This window comes from Hibiscus syriacus, unplaced genomic scaffold (genome assembly GCF_006381635.1).
Source record: "Hibiscus syriacus cultivar Baekdansim isolate YM2019G1 unplaced genomic scaffold, ASM638163v2 tig00014444_pilon, whole genome shotgun sequence".
Taxonomy (NCBI): Eukaryota; Viridiplantae; Streptophyta; class Magnoliopsida; order Malvales; family Malvaceae; genus Hibiscus; species Hibiscus syriacus.
Genome location: NW_024062326.1, coordinates 554561 through 576304, shown reverse-complemented (window position 1 = coordinate 576304; position 21744 = coordinate 554561). Strand labels below are relative to the sequence as shown.

Sequence of the window (21744 nt, the reverse complement as noted above, 5' to 3'; positions counted from 1 at the left end):
GTCGGGTACGAGTTAGGGGTGTTACATTTAATGGAATCATAGCTATGGTTTAATTGATTTTAAGTTTGAAATGAAGTCATTTTTGGTTTTAAAAAGTGTACATGCCAACTAAGAGTTAAGTCTCTCTGATCTGATAAGGTAATTAGTATGATGTCCTTACTAAACAAATAGTGATTTGATCTTATTAGATGTTAGACTTTCAGGGCTCCCGAAGTGAAGTGGGAGATAAGAATGAAGGTAGCAGTAACTCACCTGCCCCAAGTAGGCAAGGTGAGGAACATACGCCGTAGGGAATGCCTGTACAAGACCAGGGAACCTTTTTCCAGATGTTGGACACGATTCTGACGGGTTTCCAACTTTCTGCTGCCTCAACTTCTAAGATAAATGTGGCTAAGGAGCTTAGAAGTTTGGGATCACCAAATTTAAAGGAGAAGCTGAGTAAGGTCCCGTTGCTGCTGATCTATGGCTTAATGACATTAAGATTATGCTAGATAGTCTCCATTGTTCTGAAATGGAGAAGCTGGATGGGGTAGTTTCATTACTAAGAGGTCAAGCCAGAATATGGTGGAGGAATGTGACGATGCGAGCTACAAGGGACCAGGTGACATGGTCGTTCTTTCTAGAAGAGTTTAAGAATAAATACATCGGGGATCAATTCATCCGTCAAATCAATCAAGAATTTATGAGTTTGAAGTAAGGGAATCACACTGTGTATGAGTACGAGTGCGAGTTCAACAAGTTGAGCAGATTTGTAGTAGAGTTGGTCCCTACGGAAAAAGGCTCTTGTGATTGGTTTGTGGAGGGTTTACGCCCTCGATTGATAGAGTTGCTGTTAGCACAAAATCTTTCTTCATTTCAAGAGGCAGTGAATCGAGACAAAGCCTTGGAGCAAGATCAAAATGAGAGATTTAGGGAGAAAAATACTCAATAGAATAAGAGAGCTGGTGCCTCGTCAAGTGCATCATAATCGAAGAAAAGTCGAGGTTCGAGTTTTCGACCTCAGACTAGATCGAAGTCAGCTGCATCCTCAGGTAGAGGATTCAGTTCTGGAAGAGCCAGAAACACTCAATTAGTGGAATCAGAAGTGGAAAAGTCAAATCAATGTCAGTATTGTGGAAAACATCATAGTGGTATATGTCGGAGAGTCTCAGGAGCTTGTTTTAAGTGTGGTGAGGCATAATATTTTATTCGGGACTGCCCAGTGATTATCGGAGAGCTTTCCCAAATAGTAAGATCCGCTGTTGCACCTCTAAGAGGTAGAGAATGAGGTCAAGAAAGAAATCAGTCTGATTCGACCACTCAACCTGAAGTGTGCTCTACTGCTCGAGTGTACAACCTTAAGACCAGTGAAGATTGTGAAGATCCTAAAATCATCGTAGGTACTTTTTAGTTAGTTGGTAAACCTATTTTAGTTTTGATTGATTCAGGACCGAATTACTCTTATGTTAGTAAGAAATTGGTGAAAGATTTAAGAATTCAGTTAGAATCTATTAGTAGTGAGGTGATTGTGACTAACCTATTAGGGCATAGTGCTCGGGTGAAATAAATTTGTCGAGGGTGTCCTATAAGGATTTAGGGAATTGAATTCCCTGCAATCTAATATAATTACCTTTTGATGAGTTTGAGGTTATCTTAGGAATGAATTGGTTGTATAATTATCACGCCAATGTTGATTGTTGATTAAAGCAAGTTTTGTTGAAAAATCTCGATGGATCGAAAGTTAGTGTACTCAGCGAGAGACTCAATCTATTAGATAATGTGATATCGGTGATGTCAACTAAGAAGTTAATGTTATGTAACACCCCAACCCGTACCCGACAGGGATACGAGTCCAAGATGTCACATTGACATTTCAAAACCTTTTATTTTTGTAAAATAAATAAACATTTGAACTTATATTAAGAAAATACGATTATATATTGTTCAATTTTGTTTGGTATAAAATTTTTAGATAAAAGTATTTATGAACAGTGAATTACGGTATGAATAGTACAATGAACAGTGCCATGAACAGTGCTACAATGCATCGATGCATTGCTACAGTGGCTTTCGTAAAATGTTCATAAAACTCGTAAAAATTTAACTGTTCATTACTATACAATTGTCATTTACATAAACACGTTTAAAACATTACAAAACTCAATCGTATGACTTTTTAAAACCGATTATAACATATCATATTTAATCTTTTATTTACATGCCAACCACTTTTCTTATTACAAACTATATACTATACATTTCTTTTCTGATCTGATCTTTGGAAAGAAGGAATTGACCTGTCTTGCATAACTTCTATCAATCTTCTTCTTCTCAGAACCTACGCGTGAAACAATCACACGCTAAGTCGTTGACTTAGTGAGGCATATAAAACATATAATAAAAATTCTAACTTATAATCATGCATGAACAATTACTACTATTATACTCCAGCATATTTCTATTCATATATCAAATTCACACATATACATATATGATTATCTTCTTCTTATCATGATCCTATTATTGTCATTAATACCTTTTTATCGTATAATCATATACTTACTATTTATACACATTATATATCATTTTAGATAACCAAATAATACACTAATACATGAATCCTGTAATTTATTCCATATAACAAATCAAATTCAATATATTTGTTTAATCTCTTTATTAGCCCATGTATACCAGGGAGAACTTAAGGTATGTAAGTACATTGAGGTTGTGCACCACTATACTGTCACCACAGCTCGTATAAATGTCCCGAAGGACCTATCCAGAGGTCATAAAGAACCTCGACAACTGTCCATAGGTCCCGAAGAACCTAGGTAAACAGTCCATATGTTCCTTAGAACATAGGTATATTGTCCATTTGTCTCGAAAGACATAGGTAATTCTGTCCATATGTTCCGTAGAACATAGGTAAACCCTCGACTCTTGGCATGCCAACTATACCTACAGTTCTCATAACTCATATCAATGACATGGGCATTATCATTTATGGCAATTTACATATTCATATCACTTGTTTATATCATTTCTCTTATAAATACATATCTCTTCTTTTCTGTCACGTATCACATGTACGTGTAATCATTGATCTTATAATCACATATTTCTTTTCTTCTATCACATACCATATGTATGTGTAAACATTTGTTTCATATCATATAACATGTATCACATAGCATATAAACTTATACATATATTCATGTACATACTTACATATATTTCGTGTATCCATACCAGATAACTTATATCATATATTTTCCTTTAGTCATGTAATCATACACACATAAGCATCATATCAATCAAAATTCAAATGACATTTAAGGAGTTACTTCTTACCATAGTAACTCCGTCACTAGCTCATCGCAAGCCAATGTTTATTCAATAATATAAGTACAAATTAAATTGCACTCGCCTTTGATTCAATCCTAACTCTTCGATTGTTCCGTAACTCATTTAGGCTCGATATCTACATAAATATAATTTTCTAGATGATTATCAAAAGCCTAAACCTTATAACTTAATGTTAATAACTCAAGCTAGTTTAATGAACCAAAATTTCATTTTTCCTTTAGGGGTGTACCGATGCACTATGAGTGCATCGGTACACAAAATAGCTTCAAACTCCCACGCATCGATGCACCCCTTAATGCATCGATGCACATTAAAAAATTGTCTTAGTACATCGGTACACACTCATAGTGCATCGATGCACCTGCCTAGAAAATCACTGTTCATGCACGAAAATTCACTATATCAACTTAAATTCTTCATGTTTCATTCCCTTTCATATTCTTAATTCAAATATACATAATTAAACCAATTTCTAATCATTTATCACATCTCAAACCTCAAAATCCTATTATCCATATAAAAATCAATAATCATACCCAATTTTCAATATACTTTAAATTCAATTCTATCACTTCATATTTCTTAATTAAGTTGATGACAAGTCAAATTTAACTTCAAATTCAACTTATCAACTCTATTTCAAGATTTTACTTAAAAACTCCAAATCTTTAATCTTCCCTAACTCCTTTATCTTTTGATTTTAGGATAACTTAAGCTTTCCTTAAGCTTAGTTATCATCTAATGATCAAAACCCAACTTAAAATTCAGCTAATAATCAAAAATTAAGAAATCTTACCTTTTCTCTCTTGTTCATGATGGAGAAGAAGAAGAAGATAACTTCCCCCTTCCCCACGTGATTCATTCATATATAGGGAAAAATATCTTTCTTGTCAATTGACCATTTTACCCTTTAATTCCTTGAATAATTACTAACAACTTTTAGGAAATCTCCATATAAATTATTGAACTATTCAATTATTCTACTTTTATAACCAAATTCTGAAATTTTGCAATTTAATCACTAACCCGGTATTGAGGATGCTACATGTTACAAGGATGTCAAGCTTTCATCACTAATCTGATTGATACTCGAGCTATGGGAAGAAGATTGGAAGATATTCTGACTATCCGAGAGTTTCCAGAAGTATTTCTTGAGGAATTACCAAGATTACCTCCTGATAGGGAGATAGAATTTCAAATTGAGCTTTTGCCAAGATCAACACCAATTTCAATGGCCCCTTACAGAATGGCTCTAAAAGAACTAAGAGAGTTAAAGAATCAGTTGCAAGAGCTTTTAGATAAATGATTCATCAGACCCAGTGTTTCACCTTGGGGTGCGCTAGTTCTATTTGTGAAGAAGAAATCTGGATATATATGTCTCTGTATTGACTATCGACAACTCAATAAGTTACCATAAAGAATAAGTATCCTCTCCCAAGAATCGACGATTTGTTTTATCATCTAAAGGGAGCTTCAGTATTTTCCAATATTGATTTGTGTTCTGGTTATCACCAATTGAAGATTCAAGAGAAGGACATTGCAATGATAGCTTTTAGGACGCGGCATGGTCATTATGAATTTGTAGTTATGCCATTTGGGTTAACGAATGCACCTGCTGTATTTATAAACCTCATAAATATAATGTTTCAGCCTTGTCTTAATCAGTTCGTAGTCGTCATCATTAACGATATCTTGGAGTATTCGAAGATAAATGAGAAGCATGACGCTCATTTGCGGGTGATTCTTCAAACACTGCGAGATAAGAGCCTTTATGCTAAATTGTCTAAATGTGAGTTTTGGCTATTAGAAATAATGTTTCTCGGACATGTGGTTTTTGAATAGGGGATTCAGGTGGATCTTCTTAAGGTAAAAGCTTTTTTAGATTGGGAAATTCTGAAGAATGTGTCAGAAGTTCAGAGTTTCCTAGGTCTTGCATGTTATTATCGGAGGTTCATTAAGAACTTCTAGATGATATCTTTTTCTTTGACCAAGTTGTTAAGAAATTATTTGTCTTTTTCTTGGACCCCTGATTGTCAAAATAGTTTTGAGGAATTAAAGAAAATTTTGACGGAGGCTCCAGTGTTAGTGTAACCAGAATTGAATAAGGATTTTACGATTTTTAGCGATGCTTCCCATAATGGTCTAGGGTATGTATTAATGCAAGATGAAAAAGTAGTCGCCTATGCTTCGAGACAACTTAAACCTCATGAGAAAAACTAACTGACACATGATCTTGAGTTAGCAGTTGTGGTATTTGCACTGAAGATTTGGCGCCACTATTTATATGGTGAGCATTGCTACATTTACACATATTACAAAAGTTTGAAGTAACTGCTAACTCAAAAATAACTTAACTTAAGACAAAGAAGGTGGATCGAGCTACTTAAAGACTACGATGCGATAATAGATTATTATTCCAGAAAAGCTAACGTGGTAGTAGATGCTCTTAGCCGAAAGACTTTTACAGCTCTACGTGTGTTAGATGCCCGACTCGCATTGAAGAAAAATGGTGCTCTGATAGCTGAGTTGAAGTTAAAACCTTTACTTTTGGATCAAATTAAGGAATTTCAAACGAAATATGATAAGTGTTTGGCAAAGATTGAGCAAGTGAATAAAGGTGAAATTAAGGGTTTTGAAGTAAAGTTGGATGGATATTTATATTATAGAGATAAAGTTTGTATTCCAAATGATGAAGAGTTGAAGAAGGAAATATTGTTAGAAGCTCATTGTAATCCATTGACCATGCATCCCAGAGAGAGTAAGAGGTATCAAGATCTTAGAGGGCGTTTCTGGTGGCCAGGCATGAAAAAAGAAATATCAGAGTTTGTTGTAAAGTGTCTGATTTGTCAACAAGTAAAAGATGAACATCAAGTACCTTCCGGATTATTGCAACCGATCTCATTTCCTCAGTGGAAATAGGAAAGAGTTACGATGGATTTTGTAACAGGATTGCCATTGTCCCCAAATAAAAAGGATTCAATTTGGGTAATTATGGATCATCTCACAAAGACTGCGCATTTCATTCCTATATGAACGTATTTTTCAATGGAGAAGTATGTTGAATTATATCTCAAAGAGATAGTCCGACTGCATGGAGTACAAGTTTCAATAGTTTCTGATAGAGATCCAAGATTTACTTCGAGATTTTGGAAGTCGTTACACGGGGCTATGGGTACTCGATTGAATTTTAGCACTGCTTTTCATCCTCAAACCGATGACCAATCAGAGCAGACGATTCAGGTTCTGGAAGATATGTTGAGAACATGCATGGTTGATTTTCATGGATCATGGGAAAAGTATTTGCCACTTGCGGAATTTGCATATAATAACAGTTACCAATCGAGCATTAAAATGGCACCGTATTAAGCATTATATGGAAGGAAATGTCGAACGCCGTTTAATTGGTATGAGTTAAAGGATCAGGACGTTCATGGTCCTGATTTGACTAGAGAAGTGGAAAAAAGTTTAGGTGACCCAGCAGAATCTTATAGTTGCATTAGACAGACAAAAGTCATACGCGGATTTGAAGAGAAAGGAAATTGAATTTCAAGTAGGCGACAAAGTATATTTGAAAGTCTCTCCCTGGAAGAAAGTGTTACGTTTTGGGCGGAAAGGAAAACTTAGCCCCATATTTATTGGCCCGTATGAGGTTGTTAAGAGAGTGAGACCAGTGGCATAACAGTTAGCATTGCCACCAGAGATGGAAAAGATCTATAATGTCTTTCACGTGTCTATGCTCAGGAGATATCGATCTGATCCTTTACACATATTAACACCAGATGAGATATAAGTTCAATTTAACCCAACCTACGAGGAAGAACCAGTACAAATTTTAGCATATGAAATCAAGAAGTTAAGGAACAAGATGATTCCATTAGTTAAAGTTCTTTGGAGGAATCATAAGGTAGATGAAGCAACATGAGAGCGTGAAGAAGACATGAGACGACAATTTCCCCACCTCTTTGTGCAATGAAAGTTTGAGGATGAATTTTCTTAAGGGGAGATTTGTAACACCCCAAACATCGGGTTAGTGACCAAAATGTAAGAAATTAAAATTTAATGGTTTAAGTTGAATTAATTGAAAAGTTTAAGGACTAATTTTGAAAATTTTGATTAGGACTTGTTATCACAGATAAGATATTGGAGGGGCATTAAGGTCATTTTGAAGGAAAGGAATTTTATATTCCACTTTTCAGAGATATAAACACGTGGATTAAGAAATCAAGGGAAAAAGGAAAATTCTGGAACATGGGTCATTTTCTCTTATTCTTTTTCTTGTCGTGAACCTTCATATGCAAAGGTAAGTGATTTCAGGATGGTTGTTTCTTCAAATTTTGGGTTGGTTTTGAAGACTTAGGTGATATATAAGCTTAAGGAAAACTTAAGGTGGACTAAAACTAATAGATGAGTGAATTAATGATGAATATGTAAAATGAGTTTTTAAGGGAATATTTGTTATGGTTCAGTTTTTGGATCTCTATTGATAAATTTGACTTATCAAGGGTCTAATTAAGGAGTTAGAAGTGATTTAGAACATGATTGAAAACATGGTATGATTTTTAGTCCCAAGTGTTTTAGTGGGATTTTTGGATATTTAGGAGTGTTAAAGTGATAAAAGTTGGTTTTGATAAGTTTAGTTGAATTAAAAGGCATGAAAGGAGATAAAAGCGGAGATTTGGGTGAGTTTTGGTTAATTTTCAAAGTGAAATATGTAAATTATTGGCAAGGGTATCATTACTGGAAGAACAGTATCGATACTTCAAGGCAAAACTAATTAAATTTGAGGATCAATAGAGGTACTGATTGTAGAAGGTATCGATAATAAAATGGGGGTATCGATACCATTATCAAGTATGAAATTCTAGAATGCCAAAATGGTATCGGTATTGGTACCGAAGTGGGTATTGATACCATAGAAGTGAAGTATCAGTACTGTAAGAAGGGTATCGATACTAATGTGCTTGAAATGGTGAATTATGTGTTTCTTTCAGCTTAAGTTATTATGATTGGTTATAAACAATATGACCTTCAACATTCATTTCGATTGTATTATTGTGTAAACATTGAACGAAGACAAATTATGGACGATTTGACGTTATATGTTATCGATCAAGAGTGATAATAATTTTGCTGGGACTTTAGTGAGGCAAAGGTGAGTGCAACTCATTTGTTTTATATTAGATTTGAGGGGGGATTGCGATAAGTTAACCTTAGAGTTTTCGATCGAAAACCTTTCAATTTCTTTTATGTTATATTTTTTATAATGTTTTATTCAAGTTATATTCCTTAAGCTATGTTTTGATACTTATATGTATATGATTATGAAAATGTGATATATAAAATTGCTTATACGAAAATGTTCGATGTGAAAGTGCCTATGTGAACAAGATACACTTTGAATAATGAAATGATAAATAATTATGTGGTTAAAAAGCCTAAGGTATATGTATGAGAATTAGAGATATAGTTGACATGCCAAGAGTCAAGGGTTCTATGTGGTCCTTCAGGACAAACCTATGTGGTCCTTTGGGACTAACCTATGTTGTCATTCGGGACAAAACTATGTGGTCATTCGGGAGAAATATGTGGAAATTCGGTGCAAATTATGTGAGTTGTGGTGACAACATTAGTGCACAACCTCAATGTACTCAAATACTTAGAGTTCTCAGAAATATACATTGGGCATTTGAAAACAAAGTTATATAAACCGAACAATGTATAAAAGGGTACATTCTTGTTATGAAAAGCAATTTGAATTCCTTATGAAACGCTTCTATGAAATGAATAAAGATTTCAGTTTACAAAGTTTTATTTGACTCATACTTACCTAACTAATTTGATGACTTAGCGTGTGATTATTTCATACGTAGGTTCGAAGAAAACAGAAGATTAAAGCTAGAAGAGGACATCATACTCTTGAGGAGGGTCAGATCAGATTATTTGAATGTAGGTTCTTTATTTTGGTAATATTGTTGGCATGTACTATACGTTGTAAATTGAAATGCCCTAATCTATTTTGTAAACTTATACTTTTTGTATTTATGTAAATTAATAAATGTTTATTTAAATATGGATGTGAGATTTTATTATTTACTTTAATTCAAGGGTTCCACCATTTTAATACCAATAAAAGTCTAAAATTTCCCTACTTTTTAATAGTCAATGATTTGAAAAGTCAATGTGACACCTCAGACTCGTATCCGGGTCGGGTACGGGTTAGGGGTGTTACACCCATTAAGTTCAATGGGGAGACATTCATTAGAAACTTCTTACGATCTGTATCGAGGTGGCTCCATAAACAATTCGTATGGAAACATTGCGTCTAGTTCAAGGGGAAGATATTCATTTGCCAATTTTTTTGACCTGAATATGGATATGCCCTCGACGCAACAATATGTGCAGTACCCATTTAACACGATGCCTCCAAACTCCAGGGGGAGGAATTCAACTGCGAGATTCTTCGACCTTAATATCGAGATGCCTTCAAGTTCAAGGGGAAGGCATGCAACTACTAGCTTGTTCGAACTAAATGTCAATAGCGTTGAGGAACCCTCATCACTACAAGAAGAACCTCTTCGCGATCCAGGTGCTGATGATGCTGAGACTGGATTATTCGTTCACCCAGAATCACTACAGTTCAATTTAGACTCCGATAATGATGATGTAGAGGAAGTTCACATACAAAAGGTACACACTAAACCTCCATCACATATGTATGAAGCTTACTATGGTGCAATGTATGGGCTAAATTTTATGGATATGCCTAATGTCGGTGACTATAGATTTAACCCATCAGTCAATGATGGTGAGTTATATAAACAAATGTAGTTTTCATGCAAAGAAGAAGCAATGATGGCAATTAAGAATTACAATATTCGTAATTTTGTTCAGTCCAGAGCCGACCGCTCTACCACGAAAAGTATGTATGCCACTGTGTCCAACGTGATAACGTATGCCATTGGATGGTTCGCGTATCGAAGAGGAAGAGGAAAAATAATTTATGGGAACTAACCATATATAACGGTCCTCACACATGTTGTGTTGGAGGGATCAACCAGGATCATCCCAACTTGGACTCCGACATGATCTGCCAAGCCATCATGCCCATGGTAAAAAAAGCTCCCATATTGCTATCGTTGTGTTGATTTTAGCTATACAATCGCAGTATGGGTATACCGTCTCATACAGGAAAGCATGGAAGACAAAACAAAATGCCATTAAAAAACTTCATGGCGAATGAGATACATCGTACAACGAACTATCAAGTTGGATTAGGGTGGTGCGCAGATTAAATTTTGGGATAATTATGGACTTTGAAACTTTCCATGCATACCACAATGATCAAGTGCTTCGTGATCGATGCCAATTCTACCAGCTTTTTTGGACTTACCAACAATGCATAAATGCTGTGAAATACTGCAAGCCCGTGGTCCAAATTGACGGGACATTCTTGTATGGAAAATACAAGCAAGTTTTACTATTGTCAATTATCCAAGATGATAATCGCAACATACTTCCAATTGTTTTTGCCCTTGTTGAAGGAGAAAATATATATTATTAGGCTTTGTTCCTCCGAAACTTACGCGTACATGTTATCACGAGGGAAAAAATATGTGTCGTTTCAGATCACGGAGCTGGGATCAAAGCAACAATGGAATCTTTGGGTCCAATGTGGCAACCACCCTATGTCCAATATAAGTATTGTATCCGACACATTGCTTCAAACTATCATGGAAGGTTCAAGAAGAATGATGAGCGTCAATTTTTTATAGAAACAAAGTTAGTAAGTTCTACAGTTGATGCTCAGGTTACGAACTACTATCTCAAATATTTGAGTCCATGCTTCAAGAGTTATGGGGGAAGAACGAGGAAGGATATGATTACATCAACCTCATCAATAAAGAAATGTGGACAAATGCATATGATGGTGGATATCGATACGGACACATGACGATCAACTTGGCTGAGGCTATCAATTCGACCTTAAAGGGGGCACGTCATTTACCAGTAACAACTTTGGTAAAAATGAAATATTTTCGTTTGGGAATGCTTTTTGCCAAGCTCGGGGGATAAGCTCAAACTTGGATGCAAAACGATCATGTCTATCACCCTAGATTAGTTACAAATCTACAAAAAAGAATTGCCGCATCAAATGGAATATCTGTAACAAGCTTCTCTAGAACCCATGAATTGTTTCGTATGACAGAGATCCTGCGACCTCTTCAAGGGATTCAAGCTAACTCGTTCAGAGTTAATCTACGAGACAGATGGTGTGGCTGTGGGTTTTTTCAAGCTTTGAAGTACCTATGTGCTCATGTCATAGCAGCTTGCTCGCATACCCGTCAAGACTATAACTGTTTTGTGGATCTCGTATACCTTCTATCAAAAGTGTTTAAGGTATATGAATTTGAGTTCCCCTATAGGTAATGAGAAAGACCCTAATGAGGTTCAAAATTGGCTTCCGATTATACCAGATCCGTCCTTATTGAGGGAGCCCGGTCGTCCAAAATCTACTCGAATTCATTGTGATATGGATATTCGAGAAACATCAAGAGAAAAAAAGATGTGGGCATTGTAGAAACCCATGACACAGAAGGAAAAAATGTTCATCTCTTTTATAATCAAGTAACCGTTGATGTTGTGCTTGATGTAGTTGTTTTTTAAGAAAGATAAGTTTCTGTAATTTAATTTTCATTTACTTTAACTTAATGTCATTTGATCATCACTGATTAATTAAACAAGAAAATGATACAAGAAAAATGATTAAAAACACTAAATGATAAAACCATTCGTGGAATTAAGTAATAAACAAAATTAACAAAATAAATTAAGTATTAAATGATAAATAATTAAAAAAAATTACAATTGTTTGTAAATAAAAAATAAATACAAATATAATGAAATATATGAATCTATCGATACATTCGTCTTGAATATTTTCCGTAGGGCGGTGATTGTTTGTTTCGAGGATGATTTCTTCGTATAACTTATTCTGACTCCTTACTCTCATCATCATCATCATCATCATCATTATCGTCGACAACATCAGGAGCAAGTACATTTTGTTGATGAGGAACGGATGAAGATGTAGCACCTCCATAGAAAAAGGACCCTGGAGGTGTATGACCGACTATCCCACTACTCATAGAAAACTGGGAAAACTGAGAAAAGACCAACATCGATGAGTGAGAAAACTGTACAGGAGGTGTCTGTGCGGTGGCCATCGGTGGTGATACTGGACTAGCCAAATAACCAGCATATAAACTCCAAGTTGGATATGCAAACATAGAACCATAATATCCTCCAGGAGGGGTCATATAACTCTGTGGCGGTGGCGACATCTGGTATGGGAACAGCGGTGGCGGCATATGATATGGCTGCGGAGCCATATGAAACGGTTGTGGAGTGTACATTGGTATAAATGGTGGCTGCTGCGAAGGTTCCGGTGCTGTAACTAAGGACAAAACAGAAGCACCTGCTCCCCGTGCACGAGTTGGGGGACGATGAGGTTGTGACAATAGACGTCTCTGTCGACATCGATGAATGCTCCCACCTTGTGCTTCCTCGAAAAACAGGAATAATTTCCCAGTCCTGTTGAACCACTCGTAATAACCATCTGCAATCGTCAAATGGTCCACATAAATGGGTTCTCTACGGGGAATACACCCACGTTGATCCTTCCATATCATGACCCACTCATAATGCTTCAGCAGCCAGTCCACATCTTTTTTGTCGTGTCGATCAGTGCTATGCAACTCGTCGAGATTTTGAGGTACTTTCGAAATTGATTGTAAAAAATCAAATTACCGGAGGACGCGATCAATGGGATGCCACTCGACAATCACATAACATATCAGAGGGACCACCACCATCCAAACATCTAATGGGCCCCTTAAGTCGTATGGGATGCAAATCCTCATCTCTTCAGTATAATAAGGAGCCCATTCAAACTAAAACAAATATATATATAATTCTTATCAAAATAATAATCTAATTATATAACGATAATTAGAAATATATTTTTGTTATTTAAATACATACCTCTGTGCCAGCCTTCTGATCAATGAGTAACCTAATTGATTCTAATTCATCAGGTAAATCCCGATGATCTTTCCTTGCAGTAGACCACCTATTCAATGAAATAATTTTTATTATATACTAGATAAAATGATTAATATACGAAATCAGTATTGTAATTACCTCAATAATAGCGGGAAGACCAACGAGTTCTTCACAACCGGACATAAAAAGGGCATGTGATACCACGCCCAAAACTACAGCAGAAAGAGTCATCTGCCGATAGCATTTTTCCTATAGTCAGTACATCAACACATTTCCCTATAGAGGGATGTCAAAACTATCGAACCCCAACTCAGTGTGCCACCCAGATAAAAATCGACGAGATGCCGCAACTATATATATTGAACTTGGTTCCGCGATTTGTCCGGCATCAGGAGTCCTCCTATCAGCTGTAGTATGCATGCCCGTGCATACATTTTTACCAGCTCCTTCGAGGCGTCACTACTCAAATGCTTGAAAGTTGCATCTAACCAATTTAACAGAATCTGACAACTGTTAAAATTTGGCGGGACACCTCCAGGATAATCCTGGCACAATGAATTCCAGTCACCGTACGCTACCCCAAAAAGCACATCTCCATCTACCAGAAGCCCCAAGTGCATGAAAAAAATCCTCCAGCGTAATCGTGCACTCTCCGCATGGAAGATGGAATGTGTGTGTGTCTCCGGTCTCCACCGCTTGACTAATGCAGAAATCATGTTGGATTCTACGTTACAGTGCCCTTCGTATCTAGCTATGTAACCGAATCCAGTCTCGACTAAATACGGTCAGACACGAGTTGGTATCTCTAACTTAAGATTACGGATAAAGGGATTTAATATAAGGTCCATCTCCTAATTTAATAAATATTATATAAATTAATATATAAACTAATACTAAAAAAATAAATAAATAAATTATTACAAATAATTAAAATTAAAATAGAATTTAAAAATGTATCTGTAACAACAAAATACCTCGAGATATGATGTCCATCTAAACGAAACAAACCGCCTTCTATTTTATAACTACAAAAAATAATAAATAATTAATATAATACAATACAATTTAATAAAATAATAAAATAATAATTTATTATAATATAGTATAATATTACATTCTAAATAAAATTTAAGTAAGTTTAAGCTTTAAGAGAATTTGAGTTTTGATATGGTTTGAGAGAATTTGAGAGAATTTGGGAAGATCTTATGTGTTTGAAAGAATGAGGGTATTTATCGGGTTAGAGATGTGTTTAATCGGATGGGGGTCATTAATTGAGAGAATATGAATAGTTGAAATTAAATGATGTAAAAGGTGTTAGATCGATAAAATTTTCTGAAACCGATAGTTAATTAAAATTAGCTGTAGGAGTGATTTTTGGGAAAATAGCTACGAAATTTACCCTGTTGTTGACCTCATTATCGCAGACTTTTAAACGACACGTGTCAAACATCCGGAAAAAGAGGTCTCCCTAACTTCTGGACTGTACGACCTTCGTCTTTAAAATCCAGACCAAAACCTCTCTTGTCGTAAATCCCCAATCCTCAAAACTTAATTACAACCCCCTTTTTTTCTTTTCTCTCCTACATCTTCAGGTACTCCTCCTTTATTTCTGTTTTCATTTCTTTAATTATTTGTTTGAATTTTTTTCTCATACTAAATTTATAATTTGCTATTTGTTTTGGATTTTCTTTTCAAGCATGGGTAAGTGAGTGGTAGTGGGTTTTTTGTTTACTGTTTTTTCCCTTTTAAAAATCGTTCGGTTGATTTACTTTTACCTATATTTCAGTTGTAAAAATCCCATTTTTTGAACTTGATTTTCTTGTAAAAGAAATCGATCTTTTCAGGGTAACAAATATGGAAGATTTTGAAAAGCCAACAGAAACTCTTTATGGGGATAAGTCTTTAGACCAAGATGCTAATGAAGGTTCTAAAGCCGCTGGGTTTACTGTAGAAAAGCCATTGGAAAATGGTTTTAGGGTTCCTATAGATGGAAAAGAAGGTTCTTGTATTGGTGAAGACGGTGAGGGACTTGAGGATTCTGAAATGAATGGCGTTTCGTCTTTGTTACAAATGAAAGGAAGTGTTAGGAACATTGATGTTAATGGTGGAAGGAGTGAGAGTGGTGAAGGGTTTGGCACTCTTTTAGGTGCCGTTGATCAAAGTAAAGAAATTAATGTTGAAAATGTATTGCCAAATAGTGACCATGACTGCGAAACCGTGAAATTGGATGAGAAAGAGGATGGTGGTGGTGAGTTTTCTTCTGGTTATTTTGTTTGGGGTAAGATTAAGAATCATCCATGGTGGCCGGGACAGGTTTATGATCCGGCTGACGCGTCGGATTATGGGGTGAAGCTTCGACAGAAGGGAAGACTCCTTGTTGCGTACTTCGGTGATAGTTCATTTGCATGGTGCCATCCATCTCAATTGAAGCCTTTCGAAGAGAATTTTGAGGACATGTCGAAGTTGAGTAGCTCTAAGAACTTTGTCAATGCTGTATGGGCTTCCGTTGATGAAATCAGAAGACTTGTGGAGTCGAAAATGACTTGCTCGTGTGTTCCGAAGGAGAACTGTGTTGGACTCGACCGACTTCTAGCAGATAATGCTGGAATAAAGGAAGGAGTTCTTGTTCCTGAAGGTGGAATTGAAAATGTTTCAGTTGGTCTCTTTGAGCCTAAAGAAGTTCTTTGTAAATTGAAACAAGTTTCACAGGCTCTTTCGACTAGTAATTTGCTTGAATGTGCAGTGTTGAAGGGTTGGCTATCTGCTTATAATCGATCAATAGGGCGCCCTCGAATTCTTATGGACCATGAGCTGCTCTTGAATCCGGACACTGAAGAAAATTTTAGAACTTTTTTGGCGGATATGGGTGATTATAGCGAGGAAGTGGGAAACCCAATCACTACGCCAGCTGAAAAAGATTGGATTTCTTCTTTGTCTGGTCCGAAATTTGGCCAAGGCATTCGGACTTCCACAAGGCATTCGGAGATTACAGAGAATGCCATGCATCAAGGGAGGAAACAGAAAAGCATTGCTGAAATCTTGAAAACTGATATAGGTGTTCAGGCTCATAAGGTAACAAAGTCCGCTAAACAAGCATCCTTTTCTCGTAGGAAAAAGGCAAAAGTCGATTATAAAGCTAATGATGATGGTGGCAGTAATTCGAGCTTTGTACCAAGAAAGGGGAAGCAAACTGAGCTTTCAGGATCTCATGCTGAAACTGATGCCATTGGAGCCAAGAAAGAAATGGATAAGGATTATTCATCAAGAGGAAGGAAAATGAAGAGCAAACAAGCAAGCGATAATAACGGTGATGATTCAGGCAAAGAAGATACTAATACTGTCTCGGCTAAAAGGAAAGAAGACCCTAATACTGTCATTGGAACAATCAGTAGGAATGACTCTTTTTCGAGAGAAAGGAAGAAAAGCAAGTACTTATCTCCTCCTTACACTAGTTCAACTGGGAAGCTGAGGAAATCAGGCATAGAAGATGAATCCATAGAGGCTTCCAATGACACCCGATCCAGAGAGACGATGATTAAAGCTACTGGCAATCCTGTTATCAGTGAAAGGAACGAACTCTCTGAAGAAGTTCATGCAGAGCAAGAAGCATCAAATGAATTAAGATCTCTAATACCAAAACTGTACCTTGACCGGATAATTGATCTGGAAAAAGCTGAAACTCCTGCAAATGAAGTTCTAGTAGCAGTCCGTTCTATAGCTCTTAGTCCACAATACCAAAGGGACAATGGCTCCTTCGAACTTATTGTGAAGTTTTTATCTGCATTCAGAAGCTCAGTTTACCGAGATGGATCTGACTACAAAATGTATAATCAGCTCCAACAACATAAAAGAAGAAAATCTCCGGACTTTTCGGCAGTGTCATTAGGAAAAGACCGGTCTACAGCTGGTCTGGTTCCCTCTGGACATAAATCCCATAAGAAAAAAGTTGGAAAGAAAGAAGAAACAGAGATGGGTCAATCCAAACCCAGGGAAGCTACCTGGACATCACTGAAGAAAACCCAGAAACCAAAGCCGTATAAACGTAAACGGAAGCAAACTGTCACAGCTGCAGTTTTGAAGAAAAATGATAAAGAAGCTGATGAAGATAAATTACCTGCTGCCCTTTTCGTGACATTTGGCCCTGGATCCTCGTTGCCTACGAAGGATGACCTTGTCCGAATATACAGCAAGTATGGAGCACTGGATATGGAGGATACCGATATGTTCTACAATAATTTCTGTGCTCGCATTGTCTTCTTAAGAACCTCTGATGCTGAAGAAGCCTTCAGCAGCTCACAAAACGATAGCCCTTTCGGATCTGCCAATGTCAGTTTCCGGCTTCGACTTCACGTGACCACATTATCTCAAAACCAGAGGGAAATACCGAGTTCCAAGAACTCTTCTTCTCTAGTGGAGGATGGAATTGAAAGATCAACCAAGTCATCGGCTCCCGGAAATTTGCAGCTTAACCACATCAAGAAGAAGCTCGAGATGCTGACATCGATGCTGGAGATACCAGATGAAAAAATGTCATCAGAGACTAAATCCAAGATACAAAACGAGATAAAAGGGCTCTTGGAGGTTGTAAACACAATGGTTGAATCTTCATCTTAAGCAAAAATGGCTTCAGATTTAGGATGTATGGGATATGTAGTTCATGTCATGTTACATACATTGGGTTAGGGAACTTGTATGAAGTATATAGGATAGTAGTACTTTATAGTTACCATTTGCATTTGTTAAAAACTTAAAATCACCACATGCTACAGATAGCATAAACTGCCCCAAGATGAATTTTGCTTTCATGGATGCTAATTCTTGTACTTTGAGAATATTGCAATCGGATTTTTCTTTTAAATGTTGGTTCTTTTTAGAATGTGTTGGATTGTGTATAATTTTTGAAATACCACATTATATTATATCCGTAGAAAGCTTATTCGGAAAACAAATAACACCCATATTTGTTTTAAAAAACTTCCAGTGGTCGGTCTGGTACGGTTTTAGAACCTCCCTGGAGCTTTCATTGTATCTATGGATTGGGATGTAATTTAACCAAACATAATATATGAAGGCCAATTTAAAGGTATTTTTTGCATACAAAAAAATAGATCCGCATCAAGGTATTTTACCCAAAAGGCCAAAACAAAAGCAAACCATCTCTTATCGTACCAACATATCAAATAGCAACAGCTCAAGTATCAAGTCTATTAACAGAATGTTCAAAGCAACAAATGGAGGAGGCGCTGAAATAGATTCAGTCATCGACTGGGTCTTGAGGAGTTTCATCTGATCTACGCTTGATTGTTACAACAGGGCACTCGGCATGCTTCACGCAAAACTCACTCACCGTCCCAACAAAAACCCTGGCGAAGCAAATATAAATGAACCCCCAAGTTCAGTTCATCAACCAAAAAAGGCAAAAATAGAAGAATTAGAAGACTGAAGGCATCTGGTACGAGGCATACCGTTGGAAAGGACCTAGCCCTCTGCTACCCAGAACAAGAAGATCTGGTTGGATCCTCTTCACCTCATGGCAGATAACTTCCTTCGGATCACCTTTCTTGATCCATGATTCACAAGCAACCTACAATCAGAAAAATCTATTATCCGAGGAAAGCAACCACAAGTAAAATGCAGTTTTCGATTGAATTAAAGAGGGAACATTATCTCAATCTCATGACAACTCGATTAAAATGACTTCTTTTATTGAAAAATGAACATTACCCCTATTTCATGGCACCTAGTTACAAAGAATTCAAGCAGATGAAGCCCTCTTGCCCTGTCCCTGTTCTTCATGCTCTTAAAATCATCAGGAGAGGCATATATGCTGTCCATGTCATCGAAACCTTGTATAAAAACAAATAAGAAGCAGCACATCACATCAAACAGCATCAGTTGATCTTATGACACTCGAAGCTCAGCATAAAGCATAAGAGATTTGACACTCGAAACCAGTTTTGCCATAGGAATTCATGTTTCAGTCTCGAAGCTTAAAACATTTGATGTTTAGACATGCCATTGATGTACATAAACACTGAATCTAAAAGCCTAGGGGTCCAATTCAAGAAAATTCAATCTCAAAAGCCAACTTTGACACTGAAGTATGATTAGTAGTGCTTTTCAAAAGAAAATGCCTTTTCAAAGGTACACTTTAACATCATTATTCAATGAAAACCCTTTAGTATCAATTACGTTGACAGTGAACTTGCTGGTTTTCTATTCCTTAGTAACCAAACAGATAATTTTCTGAGCAAGTAGCAACCAAACAGCATAACAAACTATTCAAGAAATAATCAACCAAAATTCACATTTCTTAACCTAAAAGATCAGAAAACCAAAGAAATTTCAAATTCAAGCCGCGAATCAACAATCGCAGCCTCACACACTCCACAAACCCTAACCAACAGCAACCACAGGTGTATAGAAAACTCATCATGAGAAATTCACTACAAAAAGAGGTCAGAATGGGGAGAAAACAAAAAAGGAGAAAGAGAGAAACCATCTTCGTCGGGAACTTGAACGTGAAGGAAGAGAAGCTTGAAACCGGAAGTGTTCGATTGAACGATCTTCTGAAGGGTCCACTCGAAAGCACCTCTGCTACTTATCGAAGCGTGAGGGTAGCCTCTGATGGTAGACTCGTTCACAGCCACCATTATCCGTGTAACAGGTGCCTCACTTGTCGCCATCTTGTAACCCACAACTCACTGAGTCACTCAAATCTTTTACTAGGTAACAGCTTTATTTTCTCTTACAATGAATAAGCTTCACGATCTCTCGAGTTTCTTGGGATTCTCCCAAAAAAATACGGGTTAATATATTGTTAACGTACTACGTTATCAAATATATTAAAAGATATTTAATAAATTTGGTTTAATATTATTGAAAATATTAAATAATAATAATGTAATAGGTTTAAATCATAAAGAAATATTAAAAAATTTGACAATCGATAAACTTAATTTGTCGGTTTATGTCGATACTTTATAAAATATATCGATCCACATTAATATAACAAAAAAATATATGATAAAATCGGTCACGAAAAGATAAAACCGGTAAAACACTACTAGATATATTACACTTGTCGATACTTTAATATAAGTATCGACACATAGTGAATTTAAAGGTGATGCAGTTTTAATGCCTATAAAATGTCGATTCTTTATAAATATGTATTGATTCACAATGATATAACAAGTAAAAATATGACAAAATCGGTCAGGAAAAGATAATACCGGTAAAGAGATACCAGATATATTGCAAGTGTCGATACTTTAATATAAGTATCGACACATTGTGAATTTAAAGGAGAAGCAGTTTTAGCGCTATAAAGTGTCGATTCTTTATAAATATGTATCGATCCACAAAGATATAACATGTAAAAATATGATAAAACCGGTAAGGAAAAGATAAAACCGGTAAAGAGATACCAGATATATTTCAAGTGTCGATACTTTAATATAAGTATCGACACAATAAATTTAAAGGAGAATCAGTTTTAGCGCTTAAAAAGTGTCGATAAGACGGGTACACTTATAAAGTATCGATACATTTTTAAAAAGTATCGATCTTAAAAATATCGAAACCCATAATTATAATGTAATAAGTAATTTTGTAATATAACCGGTATATTTATACCGGTTTTATGTGAGAATATATCTACATAATGTGTCGACACTTTTTAATAATGTGTCGATACTTTTTTCCAGAATGAATGTCCAAAAAGTTGAATGCATATAGTGTCGATACCTTTATAAAAAGTATCGATCCAAAAAACTTCGAAACCGATAATTATAGTATAATAGGTAAATTTCAATGACTAGTATAAATATACCAGTTTACTTATAAAATAGGTTAATATAAGCGCTACCTATTACATTACATAAACTCTACCTAATATGTTATTGTACTTAATAATATTTCTGGTTAAATACCTATTTTATTATATAAGCGTTACCTATTATATTATATAAGCATTACCTAATATATTATTGTACTTGATAATATTTTCGATAAAATAATATAACATAACCGATTACTTATTTAACCGATCACACCTTATATTAATCGTTTTTTAATCGCTGCAGAAGTTCGTGAGTTTCTCGAGACGCGAAATTTGCTAATGAGGGTGCGCAGTGCGCAAGAAACGTACGAAAATAGTGATAAAAAAAACAAGTGGGTTTGCTATTATGACCTTTGCGTTATAATTATGCGGAGTAAAACTCGACCTGATTAATTTTTTTAACTTGATTTAAATAAAAAATTTGATTCGAATTGATTTTGAGTTATAATTTCATAAATTCGACTCGAATTGAAAAAAAAATCTAAGTTCAAATC

At 35.8% G+C, this 21744-nt stretch overlaps 2 protein-coding genes across 2 annotated transcripts; one reads left to right on the top strand and one right to left on the bottom strand.

The window, feature by feature from the left end:
* Positions 1 to 230: 230 nt before the first annotated feature.
* Positions 231 to 18196, top strand: LOC120207299. The gene is made up of 4 exons (XM_039206789.1): positions 231 to 237; positions 1454 to 1459; positions 11613 to 11615; positions 15644 to 18196. Exon 4 carries the CDS (start codon positions 15862 to 15864, stop codon positions 18019 to 18021), a length of 2160 nt encoding a protein of 719 aa, XP_039062720.1. The 5' UTR covers positions 231 to 237; positions 1454 to 1459; positions 11613 to 11615; positions 15644 to 15861; the 3' UTR covers positions 18022 to 18196.
* Positions 18197 to 18582: 386 nt separating this feature from the next.
* LOC120207298 (universal stress protein A-like protein) lies at positions 18583 to 20185 on the bottom strand. The gene is made up of 4 exons (XM_039206787.1): positions 19907 to 20185; positions 19132 to 19253; positions 18873 to 18991; positions 18583 to 18770 (listed from the first exon to the last, which is right to left on the bottom strand). Exons 1-4 carry the CDS (start codon positions 20091 to 20093, stop codon positions 18662 to 18664), a joined length of 537 nt encoding a protein of 178 aa, XP_039062718.1. The 5' UTR covers positions 20094 to 20185; the 3' UTR covers positions 18583 to 18661.
* Positions 20186 to 21744: the final 1559 nt, after the last annotated feature.

Excerpts from the sequence above, each read along its gene's own strand:
- LOC120207299 (XM_039206789.1), top strand. The coding sequence starts at position 15,862 with ATGTCGAAGTTGAGTAGCTCTAAGAACTTTGTCAATGCTGTATGGGCT.
- LOC120207298 (XM_039206787.1), bottom strand. The coding sequence starts at position 20,093 with ATGGCGACAAGTGAGGCACCTGTTACACGGATAATGGTGGCTGTGAAC. Across the intron at positions 19,254-19,906 it reads TCAAGTTCCCGACGAAGATG|GTTTCGATGACATGGACAGC; the intron begins GTTTCTCTCTTT and ends TTTTTATACAAG. Across the intron at positions 18,771-18,872 it reads GGGCTAGGTCCTTTCCAACG|GGTTTTTGTTGGGACGGTGA; the intron begins GTATGCCTCGTA and ends TTGCTTCGCCAG.